This window comes from Cloeon dipterum, chromosome 4 (genome assembly GCF_949628265.1).
Source record: "Cloeon dipterum chromosome 4, ieCloDipt1.1, whole genome shotgun sequence".
NCBI lineage: Eukaryota > Metazoa > Arthropoda > Insecta > Ephemeroptera > Baetidae > Cloeon > Cloeon dipterum.
This window is the reverse complement of record NC_088789.1, coordinates 8584136-8603169: the sequence shown is the minus strand read 5'-3', so window position 1 is coordinate 8603169 and position 19034 is coordinate 8584136. Positions and strand designations below refer to the sequence as shown.

Here is a 19034-nt window from a genome sequence, read left to right as displayed (position 1 = left end):
CCTTGTTTCAACAGCTAAAAGGACTTGGTGTTAATTCTACATCAATAGTGGGACACCTTGAACTCGACATTAACTTTTTTGTCTTCTGCGTCCACATGAGATTTTGTTCCATAAGCATACAACAGGAAGGTTTATATCTATTGCTGCCTTCATCTTTGATTCGCAAGTTATAAGAGTGCAGCCAGTACCTGATGTTGTAGGTAGGGAACATTCATTCTTTATCTATATATTAACAGTCGCCCTTCCCCGTATTTTATTTTGGTACTCTCAAAAAGAAACAGTTAGTTGCTATCTTTTGCGTGGGGATATAGGAATGATAATATTAAAATGTCTTTTAGGTTATTATGTTTCTGTTTATTCACAAGAATTTGATTCATTCTATGTCAAAAGCCGTTAGGTTTAACCAATTTATTGTTAGAGAAGCGACAATACAATATTAAATCTGCTCTAACTCGCTCATAAGTTTTCGTAAAATTTATGCGTCATAGACAAAAAGATATAAATAAATGCCCTTCCACAAATTCTTATTATGGAGTGAGTGAAACTCAAGAAGTTGAGTATTCTTTCAAGAGTGATGAAATTATAAAGCGGCTAGGTGACTTGGCGTATAATTTAAGAAAATTACTAAAACAGTCAACCCTGCAAAAATGCGTAACATACTTTTCTCGGCCCTCTTATTTACTTAAATTCTCAAGGGGCTATATCGACTCAAAAAATTATTGTAGTTCTTTCCTCACTGGTCTGCAAGTTGTTTGGCCATAAAAAGTTTCTCTAGTCGCTCTAATCGTTCTAGCATTTGGTCCATCTTATCACTTTCCTCTTTTCTGTTGATAACCTCCAACGCATCACTTACAATCGTGTTGAATGAGTTGCATATTCTGCGTAGGCTAAAAGGTAAAATGTTCCACGCACAGCAGCACAACATGCAATCATTTTCTCCACAAAATCTCACATCAGGGACCACTTCATTGTTTTTGTTCAGCAACACGGTTACCTTGTTGTCGTACTCTGCCAATAAATTGTTAATCAGCAATATCTTCTCGCTCATCCACCTGGCAAGCGACCTGAAAGCTGAAGGGCAACAGCCATCCTCTCGACAGGTCACTAGAAGGGTTGATTCTATGTCGGCAAAGAATTTAGCTTGCGCAGTGCAGAAAATGAGCTCAGCTTCATTTTTTATTTGTTGCGTGTCACTGACGGCCAAGCCGTTAAGAAGGTTCACCATCACAATTGAGATGAAAAAGAGGAATGCGATGAAAATTAGGTGGCTGGCAACGGACACGTGGTCGAACTCTAGGTCGCCAGATTCGTATTCGCCTGATATCATTACGATCGTTTTGAAAATGGAGTAGGGAATCGTGTTGAAAAAGTTCTTGCAATCCTCTTCCTCGCTCTTCTGGCACGTGGGGAAGATTATGTAGAATGAGAAGCCAAACGCTACGATGAGAAATAAGTACCAGAGTAGGAATTTTATGAAGTTCAGCGCCACTTGCAAAAACATGTGGATATAGGTGGCGAGTTGAGGGTGCCGACTCATTAGGAGAACCATCTCCAAGGAAACCAACAGCGAAAGTACAGCGGCCATGGCCTTGCTGAACGGTGCCATCAGGAGACAAAAGGTTAAAACTATGATAAGGCACTCCAGCCAATTCTCCAGCTTGAAAATATATTTCCTCGTTAGAAATAGAAGTTGCGACAGTTCTCTCAGGGCCAGCAGCAGGGTCAACGACATGGTCGCCGCCCATAGAAAGTCGTGGTGCTCTTGAATGAGATTTAAGTATGTTCCGTTTCCACTTGAGTTGACCGCAGACGTTAACACGCCCTCTTCATTGATGCTTTTGAGGTCGATGCTGAAGACGAACAGGAAGAAAAAAGCTGTGAACGCCAGATAGAAGCCACAATTCAACCAATAGAACCAATACAGGCGGTGCCATTTCATGCGCAAAAAGGCCCTGATGATGGGGTGTTGCAGCAGTTTTTTGTGATTGCGCGAGTTGGCCATCATCCTCAGAGGCTCCACTTCGGGGCGAAGGCTCCTGTTGGTCGTGACAACGGGGCCTGCGACAAGCTTTTGATCATCCTTTTCAACCGCCAGGTAGCTGTCTCTGTTGTTCTTGTGAGGGGTCATTCTATTGTCTACTCTCTCTCGTGGAATATTCAGGAAGTTGAAATCGAAAACGACGCCGCAGTCGTCATCCATCAATGAAGACTCGCTCAAGCGGATGTGATCATTGAGATGCTCCTCGATGAGCTCAGGCCGCATGTGGTAAAAGGCAGGTTGGTCGAAGTCGTCGACAACAAAGATATTGGCTTTGTACCGCAAAAGGACGGTGACCACGTCGTTCAGGTGGCGTTTGGCAGCGTAGTGTAGAGCCGTCCAGCCTTTAAAGTCCCTGGCGTTGACCCACTCACGGAAGTTTTTCACCTGCAGCTCGCCCTCTTGCAACAGGTGCTGGACCACGTTGACGCTGGGGCTGCTTGAAAGCGCTGCTTTGTGGAGGACGGTTTGTTTGCATTTTCCTTGGACCATTTTCGAGAGGTCTAGTTTGGTTTCAGACTCCTTCAGCAGGTTAATATACTGCTCTCCAGCTGCAACCGACGTGAACAGGGCTGGATTTGGGTCGGCTCCTCCCTTAATTAGAGCGCGAGCCATTTCTGGCAGACGGTTCTTGATGGCGCACTCGAGCAAAGTGTATCTGCCCTTGAAAGGCTCATTCACTTTTAGATCCTCGTACTCGTTGTTCTCCAGCCACTTTTCGAAATATTCCTCTTTATCTTTGGTTGTCAGGGACGACTTTTCGATGGTCGAGACCAGTTTCTCTCGCGAATCTTCTCCCGTTTCTGAACAACCGTCGTAATAAACGACCCACCTATAGTCAAAATTTTTAATCATCTCCCTAGCGGTGGTGTTGCCGATTTCGATGTCGATGTTAACATTTTGGCTGAGGAAGTAGTCGACCAGGATCCACAATTTGTGTAGGGCTGCGAAGTGGACGGCAGTAAACTTGTCGGAGATGTTGTCCCTGGCGTGGATGTCGCAGTTTTTTGAGGCCAGAATTTTGATGCACCGCAAGACAGCCTCTTCCGAGACACTGGTGTCCCCTTCTCTCTTCCTCAACGATGCCGCTCGCACCGCAGCGTGGATGGCCGTTTCGCCGTTTCGTGAGAGTACTGTTGCGTCTGCAGGGTGCTCAGGGTGGTTGACCAAAACTGCAAGTAGCCGGCATAGGCCTTTTGCAGCCGCTTTGTGAACCGGGAAGGGTTCCGCGCTGCCGTGAGCGTCGTGTTTGAACAGCAACATGCTGGCGAAACGACATCGCGTCTCTTCCTGTAAATTAAATCATTTATTGGAATATTAAAAGTTATGCTTTTTATTTATTGAACAAAAGAATTTGGTAGAGCAGCAGCATTGTAAAATTGTCTGCTTTTATTTTTTTTTTGCAGTGGGGCTTTCACGCCTAAATGAATTGCGTTTTTAACATAATATACTATATACCTTAACGTTATCCTTGCTGCAAATTAACCGGAGAACCTCGACAGGGTTAAAGCTATTGTTGCTGTTGAGAAGGTCGTAAAATTCGGAAATGTCACCAACTTCCAAGGCCCTGTCAACTTTGTCGAGCACTGTTTTGTCATCGTTGGGGCTGGCACAAAACTCTCGCATTTCGCTCTGTGACATTTTTTCCACAGCAGCCTGCTCTCTTTCTGTAGCCGCCGCTAAATTTGGAAAATAAACAAATTAAATTCTATCTTGACGACGTGCAGCTGGGTATCTATTGGTAGCGCAGAAATTGCGATGATGAGGGATGGACTATTTTAAGAGAAAATGTGCGCCATTAAATGCGTGCTTATCAAAGCTTCAAGCTTGAGAGCTAATATACGCCAGACTTTCCTTCTAGGCATATTAGAAAAAATAAAAGTATAGAGCTGATATGAATCTATCAAGTTTATTAATTTAACATTAATCAATATAAATATCATTCTTTGTTCATATTATGAACTGTGATTTTTTAAGAATGACTTATTAAGTCTATAAAGATTTGACACACTTTGCGGTTTCATTCTGAGCTCATATCAATTGCGGCTTTGTCAGGACTAGTGAGGCGGATGGAATGTGAGAGAAGTAGCCTATTCCACTAGATTTAAGACACAACCTTCGTGGTCCCCTGAAGGGTTGGGACCACGGGACAGAATTCCCCGGGTAGCTACCCTTCCGGTAGAATAATGCCCTATCAGGATTATTTCTGACACCACCAATTTTAATTGGATCCCAAAGTTGGAAATGGAATATATTATTTAGGAATTGAAATTTAACTAGGAAAATATGACGATTTAAATGCGAGCTGATGATGGATGCACAAGTTCTTTAATTCGTAGGTTAGGAAAATGAAAGAGGCTGGTTTAATAAGGACTTAATTATATTGAGAACAGAATTTAGACGACACAGAAAAAATTATAAAGTGTATTACAAGAAGTTAATTTTAAATTCACACTACTAAAAAAACTATACTATAAAATGACATGGAATCGGAACATGGAATTCACACTCATAATATACACTCTAGCATCCGCAATACGTGTAACATAAGGCATTACTTATATTTATACTGTTTCTTTTTTAAAAGCCTTGATAATCGTAAGCGTGTTTTTCGAGCCTAAGTCGAAATACCTGCATGAAATCTTTATTTTTTTCACAATTTTATTCCAGAAACAGTAAATTTGATAAAATATTATTAAATACTATTTATCACGTTCATGACTTTATATTCTCTTCAAAATTTCACCCACAGTGAAAAGTAATAGTGATTAATTTGAATATTCTGCTCAGTCTAAATAAATTGACCTTTTGGTTCCTTCTGTGACTGTGTTGAGATGTTATTTTATATAATTTTTAATTTAAAATTATTTTTAGATCGTGATCAGAAATTTACTAAAATACAGCAATTAAAACCACCTGCTGCCGCCTTCAGCTCTAGCAGTGTACGCAACACTCACACAGGTGTCAAATAAATTTATCAATATGGTAATTATGCTCATAAATAATGAATGCCGTGATGGAAAAGGAAAAACGGCCGCACAATACTGATTGACGGAAAAGATTGCCAGCAAAATTATTCCTTTATTATTTTAGTGACACGAAATTACTGGTGTTACAGAAACTTTTATTGATTTCTAAGCGTGAAGCTCTAAACTTTCAGTTTTAGTGATTACAAGAGAGTGGAAAATATTTTTATTTGTCAAAACTTCTGTCTGGACAGTTAAATCGTAATTGGATATAATTTGTTTTCTTTATATCCTGCACTTAATAACTGCAATAGAGGGGTTATAATTAATTCAAACACGACTAATGGATTAACACGCTGTTCTTGATAATGATGAAAATGTTATTCCCCCTTAACCACCCTCAAATATCGTCAGTGATTTAGACTTACACTTCGCGACAGCCCTGTCGAGTGCCTCGCCTTGTCTGCTGGAAAACAGTGAACTGATCTGTCTGGGGCGGTCGTGATGCTGAGTGGGCACCTTCCAGTCAGACTCGCGCGCACTGTTGTCAAGTTTAAAGCATGGGTTTTTTAACACTGGTATGAATGTATTTGGATGGGATGAGAGGAGATCCGCGTGACGCAACAGCGATGCTGTGTGGTCAGCGGCGAAAGGGGAGCGGTGCGAATGATCTCGCATCGCCTCTTTTGCCGTCCTGCCATCAGCCGCGGGATGAAATAGGGGCATTGGTGCGTCTCGTCCATTAACTGGATTAACCGTGGGAAATGTTTGCTTCACTTTTTTGCGCTTCATTGATGCACACACGTGTGTAACATAGTGAACGAAATGAATGACTTCAAATCTGCTCCCGTTTCATTGTGTTAAAACCGCAAACCAAAACCTAACTGCTTTTTTATTTTTACTGCAGCTTCAAAAGTTGAAGGTACCCATATAAAATAGAGATGCTTTATCTTTTAAAAAGTATATTTTTCCTCTAAGTGTGAAAAATGACACTCATCTCAAGTTAAAAATGTAGTTGCGTTGTTTTTGTTCCTATCGAAACCTACGACTTTTTGCAGCAAATGTTTATTTTTCTTATGATTTCCTCACATAGTGTTATTGGTTTATTAAAGATTATTTTCGTTTACACGAAAAATGCATTTCAATTTTTGTAGGCCTAAAAGGTTTAGGAGAAAGGAATGTAAATATATACAAAACAGATTCACTTTTTAATTTGATAATTAATGATCTGTTAATAATATACCACATCCACTTGTATCTATATTATTTTTGCATACATTATTTTAAATAGTCAAGTGGAAGTATTTTTGCCAACCTCATTTTCAGTCTAGAACAGATTACAATACCTCTTTTAAAACAGGATGATTGCCAGAATAATAATGTTACTGGCAACCACAGAAGCGTTGACAAGCACAAAAATTATTGCCTCTTTCTTGCTGGTGTCGCATTTGCTTGACTTTCTTGAGGCGTTGCAAAAGTCTGGCCACACAATCTTGGCTTTACGCTCGTCCTTTTTGCTTGAAGGGGAAGAAGCTGCCAATAAATTGATAGCATAATTAAAACTATTTCGTGGCGAAATCATTTACGATGCTTACCATGATTAGTATACATGTTGAAGGATGAGTGTGCGAGATGTGCTCAGTTCTACAACGTTTGCTGTACTAGTACATTCAGTTGCATTTCCATCTGCTTTATATTGCGCGTACCCCTAGTACGACTTCTAGCAGTAAAAGGTCTTATGAATAAATAGAAAAGTCTAATATAGCCTACTCAATGGGGCGTTAGTTACTCAAAGTGAGTAAAGCAACCCTGCTTTAGCCAATGTTCGCAACGAGCCATTTATGTGTGCCAAATGAAAGCGCTTGCGAATGGGGTGTGCTCTCGATCCTTTTTAAGAGTCCACGGGGGCTGTTTGTTGAAACGTTGGACATCTCTCCCGTGTAATTTGTTCACACTTGCTTCAAAGGTGCTGGAAAGTAGTGACTGAAGACTGCTTTCGCAATACTCCCAAATCCAAATGGACTCGTCATTGTGCTGTGTGCACGCAGCCCGCAATCGACTCCCAAACATTTTCCAGATTCTTGAACTTTGCAGGAGTTAACTTTATTTTCCAGCTAAACCATTTTTTTTTAGAAATGCTACGATATGATCAGCGTATTATATCCATCATGTAGCTGCAAACCAGTGTCAATAATATTAAATTGTTTACTTGATCAACATATTAATAATCTTGCCGTGATTGATTAATAGAAGGTACTCAATTTTGTCATGGTACTTTATTGATCTGTTTTAAAATATTCTTATATTCTCAATTTTCACATATAGTGTACTCCACGCTAGTTAGAAAACATGCAGCACAATACTTGGAGTAATAATAAATGCAATTATCCGTTTTGTATTCCCAAAAGTATTTTTAAGAGCTTAAATTATAAATGCGTCACACCCTTTTTAAAATAAAATATCTCGTGAAGCAGTGTACTGAATCTTGTGAGTTTTTACGCTGTGGCCAGCATGTTAAAATAGAGTTCGTAAAACTGCAAATTTCGCAATTTTGACTATATTTGGATGGAATTAAAGCCTTTGAAATGCATCAAATTTTTTATATTCATACTTTTATGTGCTGGATTTGGTACTAAATAAAGAAAACTTTAAAAATAAAATAATAAAAATAAATAATCAAATTTTCTGTCTTATTATAATTTGCTCTCTATCCAATTAATAAGGGAATGCTATAATCTGCTTTGAATATCACACCCTCATATTTTACATTTTTCTAAATCCATCGTGCACTTCCAACAAATTTAAAATATCAATTAATAATTCTTACATCGGTGTGTATCACACAAAACATCTACGCAACCTTAACGAAGCTTTTCTCGCTTTCATACAATTTTTCCAAACGGATTAAACTCGCCAGTATTTGGTCGATTCTATCAAATTCATTAGACTTATTTGCCACTTGTAAGGCATCGCTAACAATCGAGTTGAAGGAGCTGCAAATCTTTCGTAAGCAGTATGGCAGTGCCATCCAGCCACAACAACAGTTGTCGTCCACGCAGAAAGTCAAGTTAGGTTTCACTTCGTTTTGCTTGTTGAGGTACACGGTGATTTTGTTGTCGTGCTCGGCAAGCAGGTTGTCCAGCAGCAGAATTTTTTCACCCATCGTTCTCGCAAACGATCTGCAAAATGACGGGCAGGACTTTTCGCTTCCGCAGGACACCAATAGGGTCGTCTCTATTTCAGCGAAAAATTTAGCCTGCGACACACAGAAAATGGTCTCGGCTTCGTTTTTTATCTGCTGCGTGTCGCTGACGGCTAATCCATTGAGAAGATTGACCATTACGATCGAAATAAAGAACAGAAATGCGATGAAAATGACATGGCTTGCGATGGAAACGTGGTCGAACTCGAGATCGCCGGACTCGTACTCGCCAGATATCATGACTATTGTCTTGAAAATCGAGTAGGGGATAGTGTTGAAGAAGGATTTGCACTCTTCTCCGCGGCACATGGGGAAAATTATGTAGAACGACAAGCCAAACGCAACTATGAGGAAAAAGTACCAGAGCAGGAACTTAATGAAATTACGAGCCACTTGTATAAACATGTTGATGTAAGTGGAAAGCCTCGGGTGACGACTCATCAGGTGGACCATTTCCATGGACACAAGAAGGGCCAGAAAAGAGGCGAGGGCTTTGTTTAAAGGTGATGTCAGGAGCCAAAATGTCAGGGCAATCAATGCCATCTCCATCCAATTTTCCAACTTGTATATGTAGTTTTTCGTAAGGAATGTCAGTTGCAAAATTTCCCTTAAGGCCAGACAACCGGTAAGGAGCCACGTTACTGCCCAAAACAGATTGTGGTGCTTGTAAAGGAATCCATTGCTGGGGATGCTTTTGTTAGACGAGTTATCTTCATCGCGAATGAATTCGCCGTCGCTATTGATGCTTTTGAAGTCAATGCTCAAAACGAAGAGAAAGAAAGACAAAGTGAAGAAAAGGAAAAATCCGCAATTCAACCAATAAAACCAATAGAGTCGGTGCCACTTGAGCCGCAGAAAGGCCCTGATAAGAGGGTGCTGCAGCAAGTGCTTGTGGTTTGGTGAATCGGCCATAATCCTCAATGGCTCTACCTCAGGATAATAAGTGATTTCCTCGCTTTTCTCATCGCTTGTCACAGTAACATGAACGTCCTTACTGTTTTTACTTTTGCTGTCATCTGGACCGTCCAAACTCCGAGGGATGGCAAGAACATTGAAGTCGAATATTACGCCGTAGTCGTCATCCATCAGGGACGCATCTGTCAGGCGCACTTGCTCGTTCAGGTGCTCTTCAATTTGCTCGGGTCGCATGTGTAAAAAGGCGGGCTGGCCGAAAGAGTCGGAAATAAACATGTTCGCCTTGAACTGCAGCAATATTGCTACCACGTCGCTCAGGTGCCGTTTAGCGGCATAATGCAGGGCAGTCCAACCCTTGTAGTCCCGGGCATTGACCCACTCGGGAAAGAAATTCATTCCGAGCTCACCCTCCTCAAGAAGGTATTTTACAATATTCACGCTGGGGCTTTTCGCAAGCACTGCCTTGTGGAGGACAGTATGCATGCATTTACCCTGAACAATTTTTGTCAGGTTCAGTTTGGTCTCGGATGTTTTCAGAAGGTCGAAGTACTTTTCTCCTGCTGCAAGGGCGGTGAAAATAGCGGGATTCGGGTCAGCTTTTTTCTCAATCAGACACCGTGTCACTTCAAGCAACGTATTTCTTATCGCGCATTCCAGTAAGGTGTATCTGCCTTTGAAAGGCTCATTGACATTGAGATTCAGCGCATTACTTTCCAGCCAGTTGTTGAAGAACTGCTCCTTTTCATCCACACTCTTGTTGGAGCTCTCCAAGGCGGACACCAAACTATCCCTGCAGTCTTGGTCCTTGTCTGAGCACCCTTCATAGCACTCCATCCACTCAGGGTAAATTACCTTAATCAAATCCCTGGCCGTGTCGCCTCCAATCGCTACTTCAACGTTAACGTTCTGGCTCAGGAGCAAATCCACGATTTTCCACAATTTGTGCTTGGCCGCCAGGTGGACGGCCGTGAATTTGTCTGAAATATTGTCCCTGACGTGTGGATCGCAGTTTTTTTCCAGCAGCACCTGGATGCACTTGTATGCCATGTGCTCCGAGTACTCGAGGTCATCACAGATCGATTTTCTCTCTGCTGCTCCTCGCACAGCACTGTGAATTGCTGTCTCGCCGTGGCCAGTGAGAGCGTGGGGATTTGCTGGGTGGTCAGGGTGGTGCAGCAACTCGGCTAAAAGCATGTAGTGGCCTTTCTTCGCTACCAGGTGAATGGGGTAGGCCATGGTCACAGTGTGTCTTTCATCTGGCGAATACTTGTAGAGCAACGTTTTTGCGAACAGACATCGTTTTTCCTCCTGCAAAAATTGCAATTTCAACAAAAAAAATAGCACAGTACGCGAAACTTTTGATGTGGAGGAATTAAGTTATTACTTATTAATTTTGTCGTGCCAGTTCCATGCAAAGGATATTGATTAGAAAAAGAGTTTTATAATTTATTTTTTAAATCAGATATAAACTCACAAAAAGATAACAATAAGTGTCGTTTGAAAAAGCTTCAATTTTTTCGTTTGAAATACTGGATGTTCTTCTATTTCTACTAAACTGTAAAGCATTCATATCTCCTTAATATTATGTAATAAAACCTCTTCTTCCTTATTTCAAAATTATAAAAATTCACAACAAATATAAACATTTCAATCTATATACCATAGCTCGCTATATACCTTTATGGTGTCCGCATTGCAAATTTTAAAGAGAACTTCTGCTGGGTCCAATTTCGCATCGGAGTTGACAATTTTGCGAAAGTCAACGATTCCTCGGTCCGCTCGCAACGTTTTGTCTATCAGTTCCGAGATCTTCTGATCCATGATAAAGGTGTCCACGCAGTGAGAGACCAGCGACATTTAATCTTATTAAATATCCTCCTCAACTGATTCCTAAAATCAGAATGGTATGGAGTTCAAATTCCTTTACACAAAATACAACTAATTTCTATACAATGTGTACACAAAACATAACACTTTCGTGTACGATCTTTTGAAACACAATAATCGTTAGCATATTTGGATATTGGAACCAAAGGTCTTGTAATATTTACTTCAGCTCAAATTTATTTTTCTGTTTACTCAAAAGATCGATGCTTTAATTTTTTGTAAAAGTTTAAATATGTAGATGGAGGAATGGACTGACGGCACTGACGCTGATGGTTGTGACGGGACACTTAAAATCTCTTGACTTGATTTAACGATTTATAATGATTTGCTATTTGATTATACCTCTAAATCAATGAATTATAGCTGCTATATGATAAAAAAAATGAAATACAGTTTTCTCGAATGAACGAGTGAAAATAGGGAAACGTTTCGCTTTTTCGTATGTTCAAGTGTTCACGTCACGTGCTGCGGCTTCATTACTTGATTGTATATTTCCATTATAATTGCAATACTGCGGGAATATTTCGAATCAAGCAAGGCGTTAGCTTACCTTATTTTGGTGCTTCCGGGGCGAATCCTACTTGGCGACTGATAGCAGTGGGCGCGGATGACGAAAATAATAGAAGTTATAGCGAGTGAGCAGAGCGGCTAGCTGTATTGATCCCTTTGCTTTCTGTATTCTGATCCACGCCGTAGTGTGTGTGTGTTGCATATGCGCCCCGTGTCCAGCTCAAACAATGAATGCCAGAGACAGGGAGGGTGGCTTTGTTGGCAACTAGTGGGCATAGATAGAGAGGGGCGCAAGCGAGCGTGCCGCATCACCGGCTAATCACTTAATGCGAGTTTCATCGACTGCCTTTTTTGATTAACGCCAACCAACTCGCGTGGACAATCACATCAAACACAAAAGACTGTTTTAAATAAATTGCTCCCCCTCTCGCTTGATTGAAATGCGCCAAAATCGATTGGCACCGTGCCAGATTTGTGTTAATCAATATACGCACAAACTTCCAAAATATTAAATATTGCGACTGCGAGATTTCAAATCTAAGTTTTAACCATTAATTGCGTTGAATTTTTTCAATCACGAAACGTACGCTTTTGTTTTTCCTGATATTTTGAAACTAAATTTACTCTCTCCTTACAAGAGTATCGTCAGCTTGCTTCAAAAAGTAACGGAGTGAAATTAAGAGTAGTATTGGTGTAGCCCATATTAGGCACCACCAGTCGTGTAAACATAACCAAGTATAGGACCCAAGTTTATTTCATGTTTTAATTTTTTGTACGGGCCAGACCAAGTTTAAAATCTCTAATGACAACTTTCCATACTGTAAGGAGCGCTTAGGCACTACTTGTATTTAAAAAAATGCTAGTGTACAAAATCTATATTTTTTAATGGTCCGTTGCAGATTTTAATTCAAATATATCTTCAACTGATTTAATTGTGATCAACCCACACAAGTAAAAAATCGCGGTGAAAATAATATTAATTTTTATTATTTTTATTTTACATTATTTGAAGTTACACTTCATAGCATACAATTCATCAACAAATCTCTGAATATTTTGCATTAAATGCATTTCAGAACGTCTGCGTCGTAGATTGACATATATAATTATAAAAATACAAATGTTTCCTGCAAGCAAATGTTATGATTTAACGTTTACAACTTGTGAAGTGGAGACTAATACAAATAATGAATACAGAACATTTACATGGCTCCGATCAATACCGCGCATGCCCTACAACAAATGCATGTTTTCAAGCCTTCCTGTATTACGCACTTTGTCTACCACGTCGAATCTTTCAAATCGTGATTTCCCGTTAACATTAAAATTCAGGGATTTCTGGCTTTTATTCTGATGGCCATAACGCGGAGCATGTCATACATATAGATAAGAAACCATAGATTTTAGTAATAAACAGCCCAATCAATGTATTTTACTGGCTCCATCCCCATTTTTTAACAATATCTTGAGATAAATATAAAAATTCAACACTAAAATAGTAATACAGTAAAATAATTAGGTTTGGTTTATGATTTCTAGTACTGATGTGAGCTTATTTAATTCAACAGCTCTTCAAGATCATTTTTTGTAACTGCGCAAGTTTGTTAAATTTAAAAAAAAATATGTTTTGTTTTTCTGCAGGCAGGCATTTGGTTTGTGGAAAATGCGAGCTCCAATTCATTCGTCGCTTCTGCAACAGATCATATCAATTTGTTATTAGGGATTTAAAAAAGTGGTGGGGCAGGTTTCTTAAAGGTATTTTTTGCACTCCTGCAATGAACGTTAATAGGGAGACACAGTATAACATACTTTTTATAGCATTTAACTTACTTGTGGGTTTTAAAATAAACTGCAGCTTCGGGTAAAATGCTTCCTGCAACAAACAAACAAAAATTGTTAGGCGAGGACATGAATTATTATAAACATGCTTTTTAAATTCACCAAAAATATGTTAGTAATATCATTTACACTCGAACTTAACCATTAATAAAATCTTAAAACTGTTTCATACCTTAATGACTCTGATTTCGGCTTATTTTCCTTAACGTATTTGCTGATTTCTGGTCTAAATTCAGCTATGCAAGGTTGTTCTGGAAATGAAGTCTTCAGATTTTTAGTCACAGTTTCAAAAAGGTAGCCCATTGATTCTTTATCTAAGTCTTCAACTTTCAAGTGGCTCTCGTGAATGCGAACACAGCCACCGTTGAACTTCTGCTTCACCTGGTTGCGAATATCTGTAAAAGGCTTGCCCGCACTTTCTGCCACAGCTCCTTGCCTGAGCAGCTCCCACGCCTCTGCAGATATATCCCCGCTGCGTTGTCTCAAGAAGGACCTGAAGGCATCGCTCAGGTCGCTGTTCTCGGCCAGATCCTTCATAAAACGTTCATCGGTGTCGTCGGCCCATTCTTTCAGTTTGTTGGTCCCCACTCGCTGGTAGATCTGAATTCTCTCCTTTTCGGACATGGTGTTTAGATTTTTGAAGGGCCTTTTTTGGTTGTGTTTGTACACTGCCGATGAGGAGGGACCCAGCAGAAAGAGTTGCCGCGGCTGCGCCTGCCGGTCTCCTCGGATTCAGAAGCCGCGGTGAAAATCATTTTGATTTGGCGGGCGCGAAATGCGTGTGTGCTCTATTTCAAAGGAAGCTCGGCGCTTATTCTGTTTGTTGTCGAAGAAGGGATTTGATGTCCTAAACGCTCACGAGCCTCATTGGAAATTCTAAATAAAATATTTAATTATTATAGGCACTGGATTAATACACATTTTAGTGCACGACTTATTAACGCATTTGCTGGTAGCGGATTAGCTCTTCAAGACGCTGCAGGCGTGCAGGAATGTCTTCTTTGCGTTCCTCATTCTTCTTAAACTGAAGCAAAGCTTCTCTGCGCTCCTCGTTTTTGTTGACTACTTGAAGTGCATCTCTTATAATCGTATTAAATGTATTACAAATAGTGCAAAGCCCGGATGGGATCATTTTGCAGCCGCACAAATTAAAAATGTCGTATCCTCCAAATAATCTAACGTCTGGTTTCACATCGTTGTTTTTGTACAGTAAAACAGTCACCTTATTGTTGCTTTCAGCCAGAAGGTTGTCAATCAACATGATTTTCTTGCTCATCCACCGAGCGAGTGACTTGAGGAATGTAGGGCACCGGTCTCCTTCACGATAGGTCATCAAAAGGGTAGATTCAATGTCGTCAAAAAATTTGGTTTGAGATTTGCAAAAAATTAACTCGGCGTCGTTTTTTATCTGCTGCGTGTCGCTGACTGCTAATCCATTTAATAGGTTGATCATAACGATGGAAATTAAGAATAAAAATGCGATGAATATCAGGTGGCTGGCGACGGAAACGTGGTCAAATTCAATATCTCCAGATTCAAACTCGCCAGAAATCATGACAACCGTCTTGAAAATTGATGTGGGAACTGTATTAAAAAAGGTTTTGCAGTCCTTTCCAACGTGGCAGAACGGAAATATAATATAAAATGAGAATCCGAACGCCAGAATCATCAAAAAGTACCATGATAAGAATTTAACAAAATTTCGGGCCACTTGGAGAAACATGTGGATGTAATTGGCGAGTCGCGGATACCGACTCATCAAGAGAAACATTTCCAAGCAGATGAGGAGCGACAGTGCGGAGGCGAGAGCTTTGCTGAACGGTGCGATCAGTAGCAAAAATGTTAGTAAGATGATGACCACCTCGAGCCAGTTCTCCCAGTTAAAAAAGTATTTTTCCGTGAGGAACAGAGCCTGTGAGAGCTCCCTCAAGGTTAAGAAAAAGGTCATCACTGCGGTGATTATTTGGAACAGATGGTGGTGCGCATAATAGAGGCTTGCATCATTGCCTGTGTCGCTTGAGTTGGTTAGTTTATTTTCATTGTTGAGTTCTTTTAGGTTGATGCTGAAGACGAATGCGAAAAACGATATCGCAAAAATCAGGTAGAAAATGCAGTTGAACCAATAGAACCAGTGTAAGCGCTGCCATTTGAGTTGCAAAAAGGCACGAATTACTGGGTGTTGAAGAAGGCGGCAGTGAATTGGTGACTTAGACATCATCTTTAGCGACTCCATCTCTGGATGTATGGATTCATCGATTATTTCAGACTTTGCGTCTTCTTTTGGCACAGACTGGTAGCTCTCCTTGTTGTTTTTGTGTTCCTCCCCTTCACACTTAATTTTCCTTCCTGGGTATGCTTGGAGGAAGTCGAGATCGAAAACTATTCCGTAATTGGCCGTTAATGGCTCAGTTAGCTCAATCTGTTCGTCGAGATGTTCCTCGATCAGCTCAGGTCGAATGTAATAAAAAGCGGGAAGGTCGAAATTGTCCTTGATGAATAAGCTAGCTTTGTGATGCAGCAGTAGAGCCACAGCGTCCTTTAAATGGCGTTTGGCTGCAAGGTGCAAGGCAGTGCAACCATTGTGGTCTCTTTCATTAATCCAAGCGGCGCTGTCAATTTGCTGAAACTTTGCCTCTTCTAATAAATCTTCGATTACTCTTATACTGTAGTTCAAAGAGAGCACGGCAACATGCAAAACGTTGTGTAACAGTTTTCCCCGAACCTTCTGTCGTAAATTTAGTTCCATGTCAGATGCCCTCAGAAGGTTAAAATATTCCTCTCCAGATTCAAGGGCGTCCAACAGAGCAGAGTTTGGATCCGCCTTCCTCTTGATAAGCTCCTGGATCATCCCTGGCAATTTGTGCATGACTGCGTACTGCAGCAAGGTGTACCCTCCTTTACAGGATTCATTGACCCTTAGGTTCAATTCGTTCTCCTTGAGCCAGGTACTGAATAATTTCTCCTTGTCGTTTCTGCTCTTAGAGCATTTCAATGATGAAACCATCTCATCGCGGTCATCCTCGCCTTTTTCCGAGTCCCCCACGTAATCCTTTATCCACTCCGGGTGAGTGACTTCGATTAATTCCCTGGCCGTCTTGTCTCCGATCCTTATATCAATATTGACTTTACGATCGAGGAAAAACTGGACCAGATCCCACAGTCCATTAACGGCCGCCAAATGCACGGGTGTGAATTTGTTGAAAACGTTGTCCCTGGCGCCCAAACTGTAGTTTTTCTCCGCAAGAAATTTCACACATTTTAACGCAGCTTCCGCACTTGAAGGATCTTTGTTAGCTCTGCTAACGGCCCCACGAATGGTAGCGTTTACGGCTGACTCTCCTAAACTGTTGAACAACTCCGAGGTGGCAGGGTGCGTGGGATGGTTGATCAGAGTTGCAAGCAGTTTTAGCAGGCCTTTTTCCGCTGCTAAATATACCGGGGAGGGACTCTCTCCTTCATGTGCGTTGTACTTTTCCAATAATTTCGAGGCAAACTCGCATCGAGTGTCCTCCTAAAATTGATTTGAAATATCTTTTTAATTAATTAAATCTTAATTAAGTTCTTAATTTTAAGCGTCAAAATTAATATGTTGCTCTATTTGGTGGCTGATAAAAACCAAGCCTAGGATATGCGGGGTTCCTACAGGGTTAATTTCAACATACCTTAATGTTGTCAGTGCTGCATATTATACGCAGGAGATTTCCAGCGTCCAAGTTAGTAGCTGTGTCCAAAAAGCGACTGAATTCATATCTAGCGTCCTTTAGCAGCAACAGTTTCAGTTTGTTTTCATCCATTTTCGAAACCTGCACCAAATACGCTAATTAAATTAATGTGAAGTTCAGAGTCTCATCATTATTAGTTGATTGTTTAGAACGTTTAAGATTTTCCAGGATTATTGTTTTTAAAGTAAAGCTTTACAGAAAAATTGCGAAAAATCCATTTAGCCTTTATCTGAAATACTCTCTCAACATTGGGAAAGAGATCAAATTTCTGAGAAATTCTGCTCTGAAATGTGCAAGCTAATTGAGCGGTGAGCACTGTCTCTTTATTGTAATTCATGATTGATTTCGCCAGAAAGGAAATTTAGCTCATGATTCGCACACCGTTGGGTAGATCGCGACGAGAGCAATCGAATTCAAGTAAAAAATCATCGATATAACATTTCATTTTTCGATAAATTTGGTTAAATCTGAAATTTAACTGCTAGTTGGTCCTGCGATTTCGTTTCTGCACATCGTAGAGATAAACTGTTGCTAAATTCCACAAACAATAGACTCTTCAGCATCGTTCTCTTTAGTTGGTATGTAAAGCTATGTATACTTGAATGTTGCAATTAAATATTATAATTTTTTTGTTTTTCATTAGATTTTCGCATGAGCATATTATATTACATTTCCTCAAGCAACGAACTTCTATCATAATCTTTTTTGTTGAGTCAAACTATTTTAAGATCTATGCAACCCGCTAGGAACTTCGGTCGAGCGGTACAGTTTGTCTTCTAAGTTCAGGCGCAAGGTGACCTTTAGTCAAACATCCAAAATTAACGTTCCGCCCAATATTCTAGTTCTTCTATTGGACCGTCCCAATAGCTTAAATCTTTTTTAGGTCAGATATGCAGCCCATTAAGGAACAATTGGCTGGATTAAATAGGCTAAAAGTAAAGGAAAATGGTTTTTCTTCTCAAAGAAAAATCAGTAAACAAGATCTCTTTGGCACTGAATTTTACTCAAAACAGACTATCTTTTAACGTTCAGTTTGAAAGTTATATTAATTTGCGACTATTTTACTACTGTTCTGAATAAACAGGTGGAAATAATTCGCCTCCATGATTGGAAAATTCAGAAAATCAACTTCTGATCGTTAGCTGACCTTTTAAAAAGCACCAATGGCGGTTGAAAATCTTTTGGTCAGTTTTGGTTTACACAATGATAATAATCATTCTTATTAATTACGTTGGCCTCGAGTCAGCAGTGCATTGAATGTTTATAAGAATTGAGCAACAATCGAAAAGCAAAATATATCAAGGGGTGGTTACTCACTGCTCTGATAGTTTTTGGGTGTCTCCTCTGCGACAGTTGATCAGTAAATGGCAAGATATATCAAATGCGTCGCCAGAGTCGCATGCTCCTTATCGATCCCTATTTCTGTGGGTAAAACTGTTTTGCATAATTAAGCGCTGCGACTGCTCCATGAGAGCCGTTCCCTCTGCACTCTCCCATTATCCACGAAGTAGCAGGGAGGCCAATCGCGCTTTCGCAACTAATCGAGGCGCTCACACTATCTTAAACGCAAAAAATATTTATCTGCAACTGCTGCAACTATTATAATTTTCCATTGCTACTCGATTCTTGTCTTGCCTTGTGAAAAGCATTAAAACATTAAAACTGGCTGTATTAATTTGTGTTTAATATCAAATTAGAAACAACTTTCTTATAATTATCAATGTTTGGGCCCTTGAGAAAGTATTTTAAGCTATCCAACATACTTTTTTGAAAGGCTTCCTTTCTACAGCTTTGATAAATATTTTAAATGATGTCTATCAACTGACAATATGTAAGTGCTCACATCCAGTTCTTGTACCCAACGAGACATCGAATCCGAACAATTTCTTAAGACTTTTTTAAGTTTGGGATCATCTGCACATTTTAACAGTTACTTTTGAAGTGCTTCATATGGG

The 19034-nt window shown here is 40.1% G+C and overlaps 3 protein-coding genes and 1 long non-coding RNA gene across 4 annotated transcripts; all 4 read right to left on the bottom strand.

Annotated features, from left to right (window-relative positions):
* Positions 1-319: 319 nt before the first annotated feature.
* On the bottom strand, positions 320-5745 carry LOC135944517 (uncharacterized). The gene is made up of 3 exons (XM_065491522.1): positions 5433-5745; positions 3497-3717; positions 320-3328 (listed from the first exon to the last, which is right to left on the bottom strand). The coding sequence occupies exons 1-3, from the start codon at positions 5728-5730 to the stop codon at positions 734-736; spliced, it is 3114 nt and encodes a 1037-aa protein (XP_065347594.1). The 5' UTR covers positions 5731-5745; the 3' UTR covers positions 320-733.
* Positions 5746-6193: 448 nt separating this feature from the next.
* LOC135944537 (uncharacterized) lies at positions 6194-7196 on the bottom strand. Its single transcript, XR_010575344.1, has 2 exons — positions 6600-7196; positions 6194-6537 (listed from the first exon to the last, which is right to left on the bottom strand). It is a non-coding gene; the product is annotated as an uncharacterized LOC135944537 (long non-coding RNA).
* Positions 7197-7261: 65 nt separating this feature from the next.
* On the bottom strand, positions 7262-11905 carry LOC135944518 (transient receptor potential cation channel protein painless-like). The gene is made up of 3 exons (XM_065491523.1): positions 11559-11905; positions 10799-11011; positions 7262-10429 (listed from the first exon to the last, which is right to left on the bottom strand). Exons 2-3 carry the CDS (start codon positions 10976-10978, stop codon positions 7856-7858), a joined length of 2754 nt encoding a protein of 917 aa, XP_065347595.1. The 5' UTR covers positions 10979-11011; positions 11559-11905; the 3' UTR covers positions 7262-7855.
* A 578-nt stretch (positions 11906-12483) lies between these two features.
* On the bottom strand, positions 12484-18580 carry LOC135943441 (transient receptor potential cation channel protein painless-like). Its single transcript, XM_065489972.1, has 5 exons — positions 18397-18580; positions 17020-17160; positions 13530-16868; positions 13349-13391; positions 12484-13208 (listed from the first exon to the last, which is right to left on the bottom strand). Exons 2-3 carry the CDS (start codon positions 17149-17151, stop codon positions 14295-14297), a joined length of 2706 nt encoding a protein of 901 aa, XP_065346044.1. The 5' UTR covers positions 17152-17160; positions 18397-18580; the 3' UTR covers positions 12484-13208; positions 13349-13391; positions 13530-14294.
* Between the last annotated feature and the right edge of the window lie 454 nt (positions 18581-19034).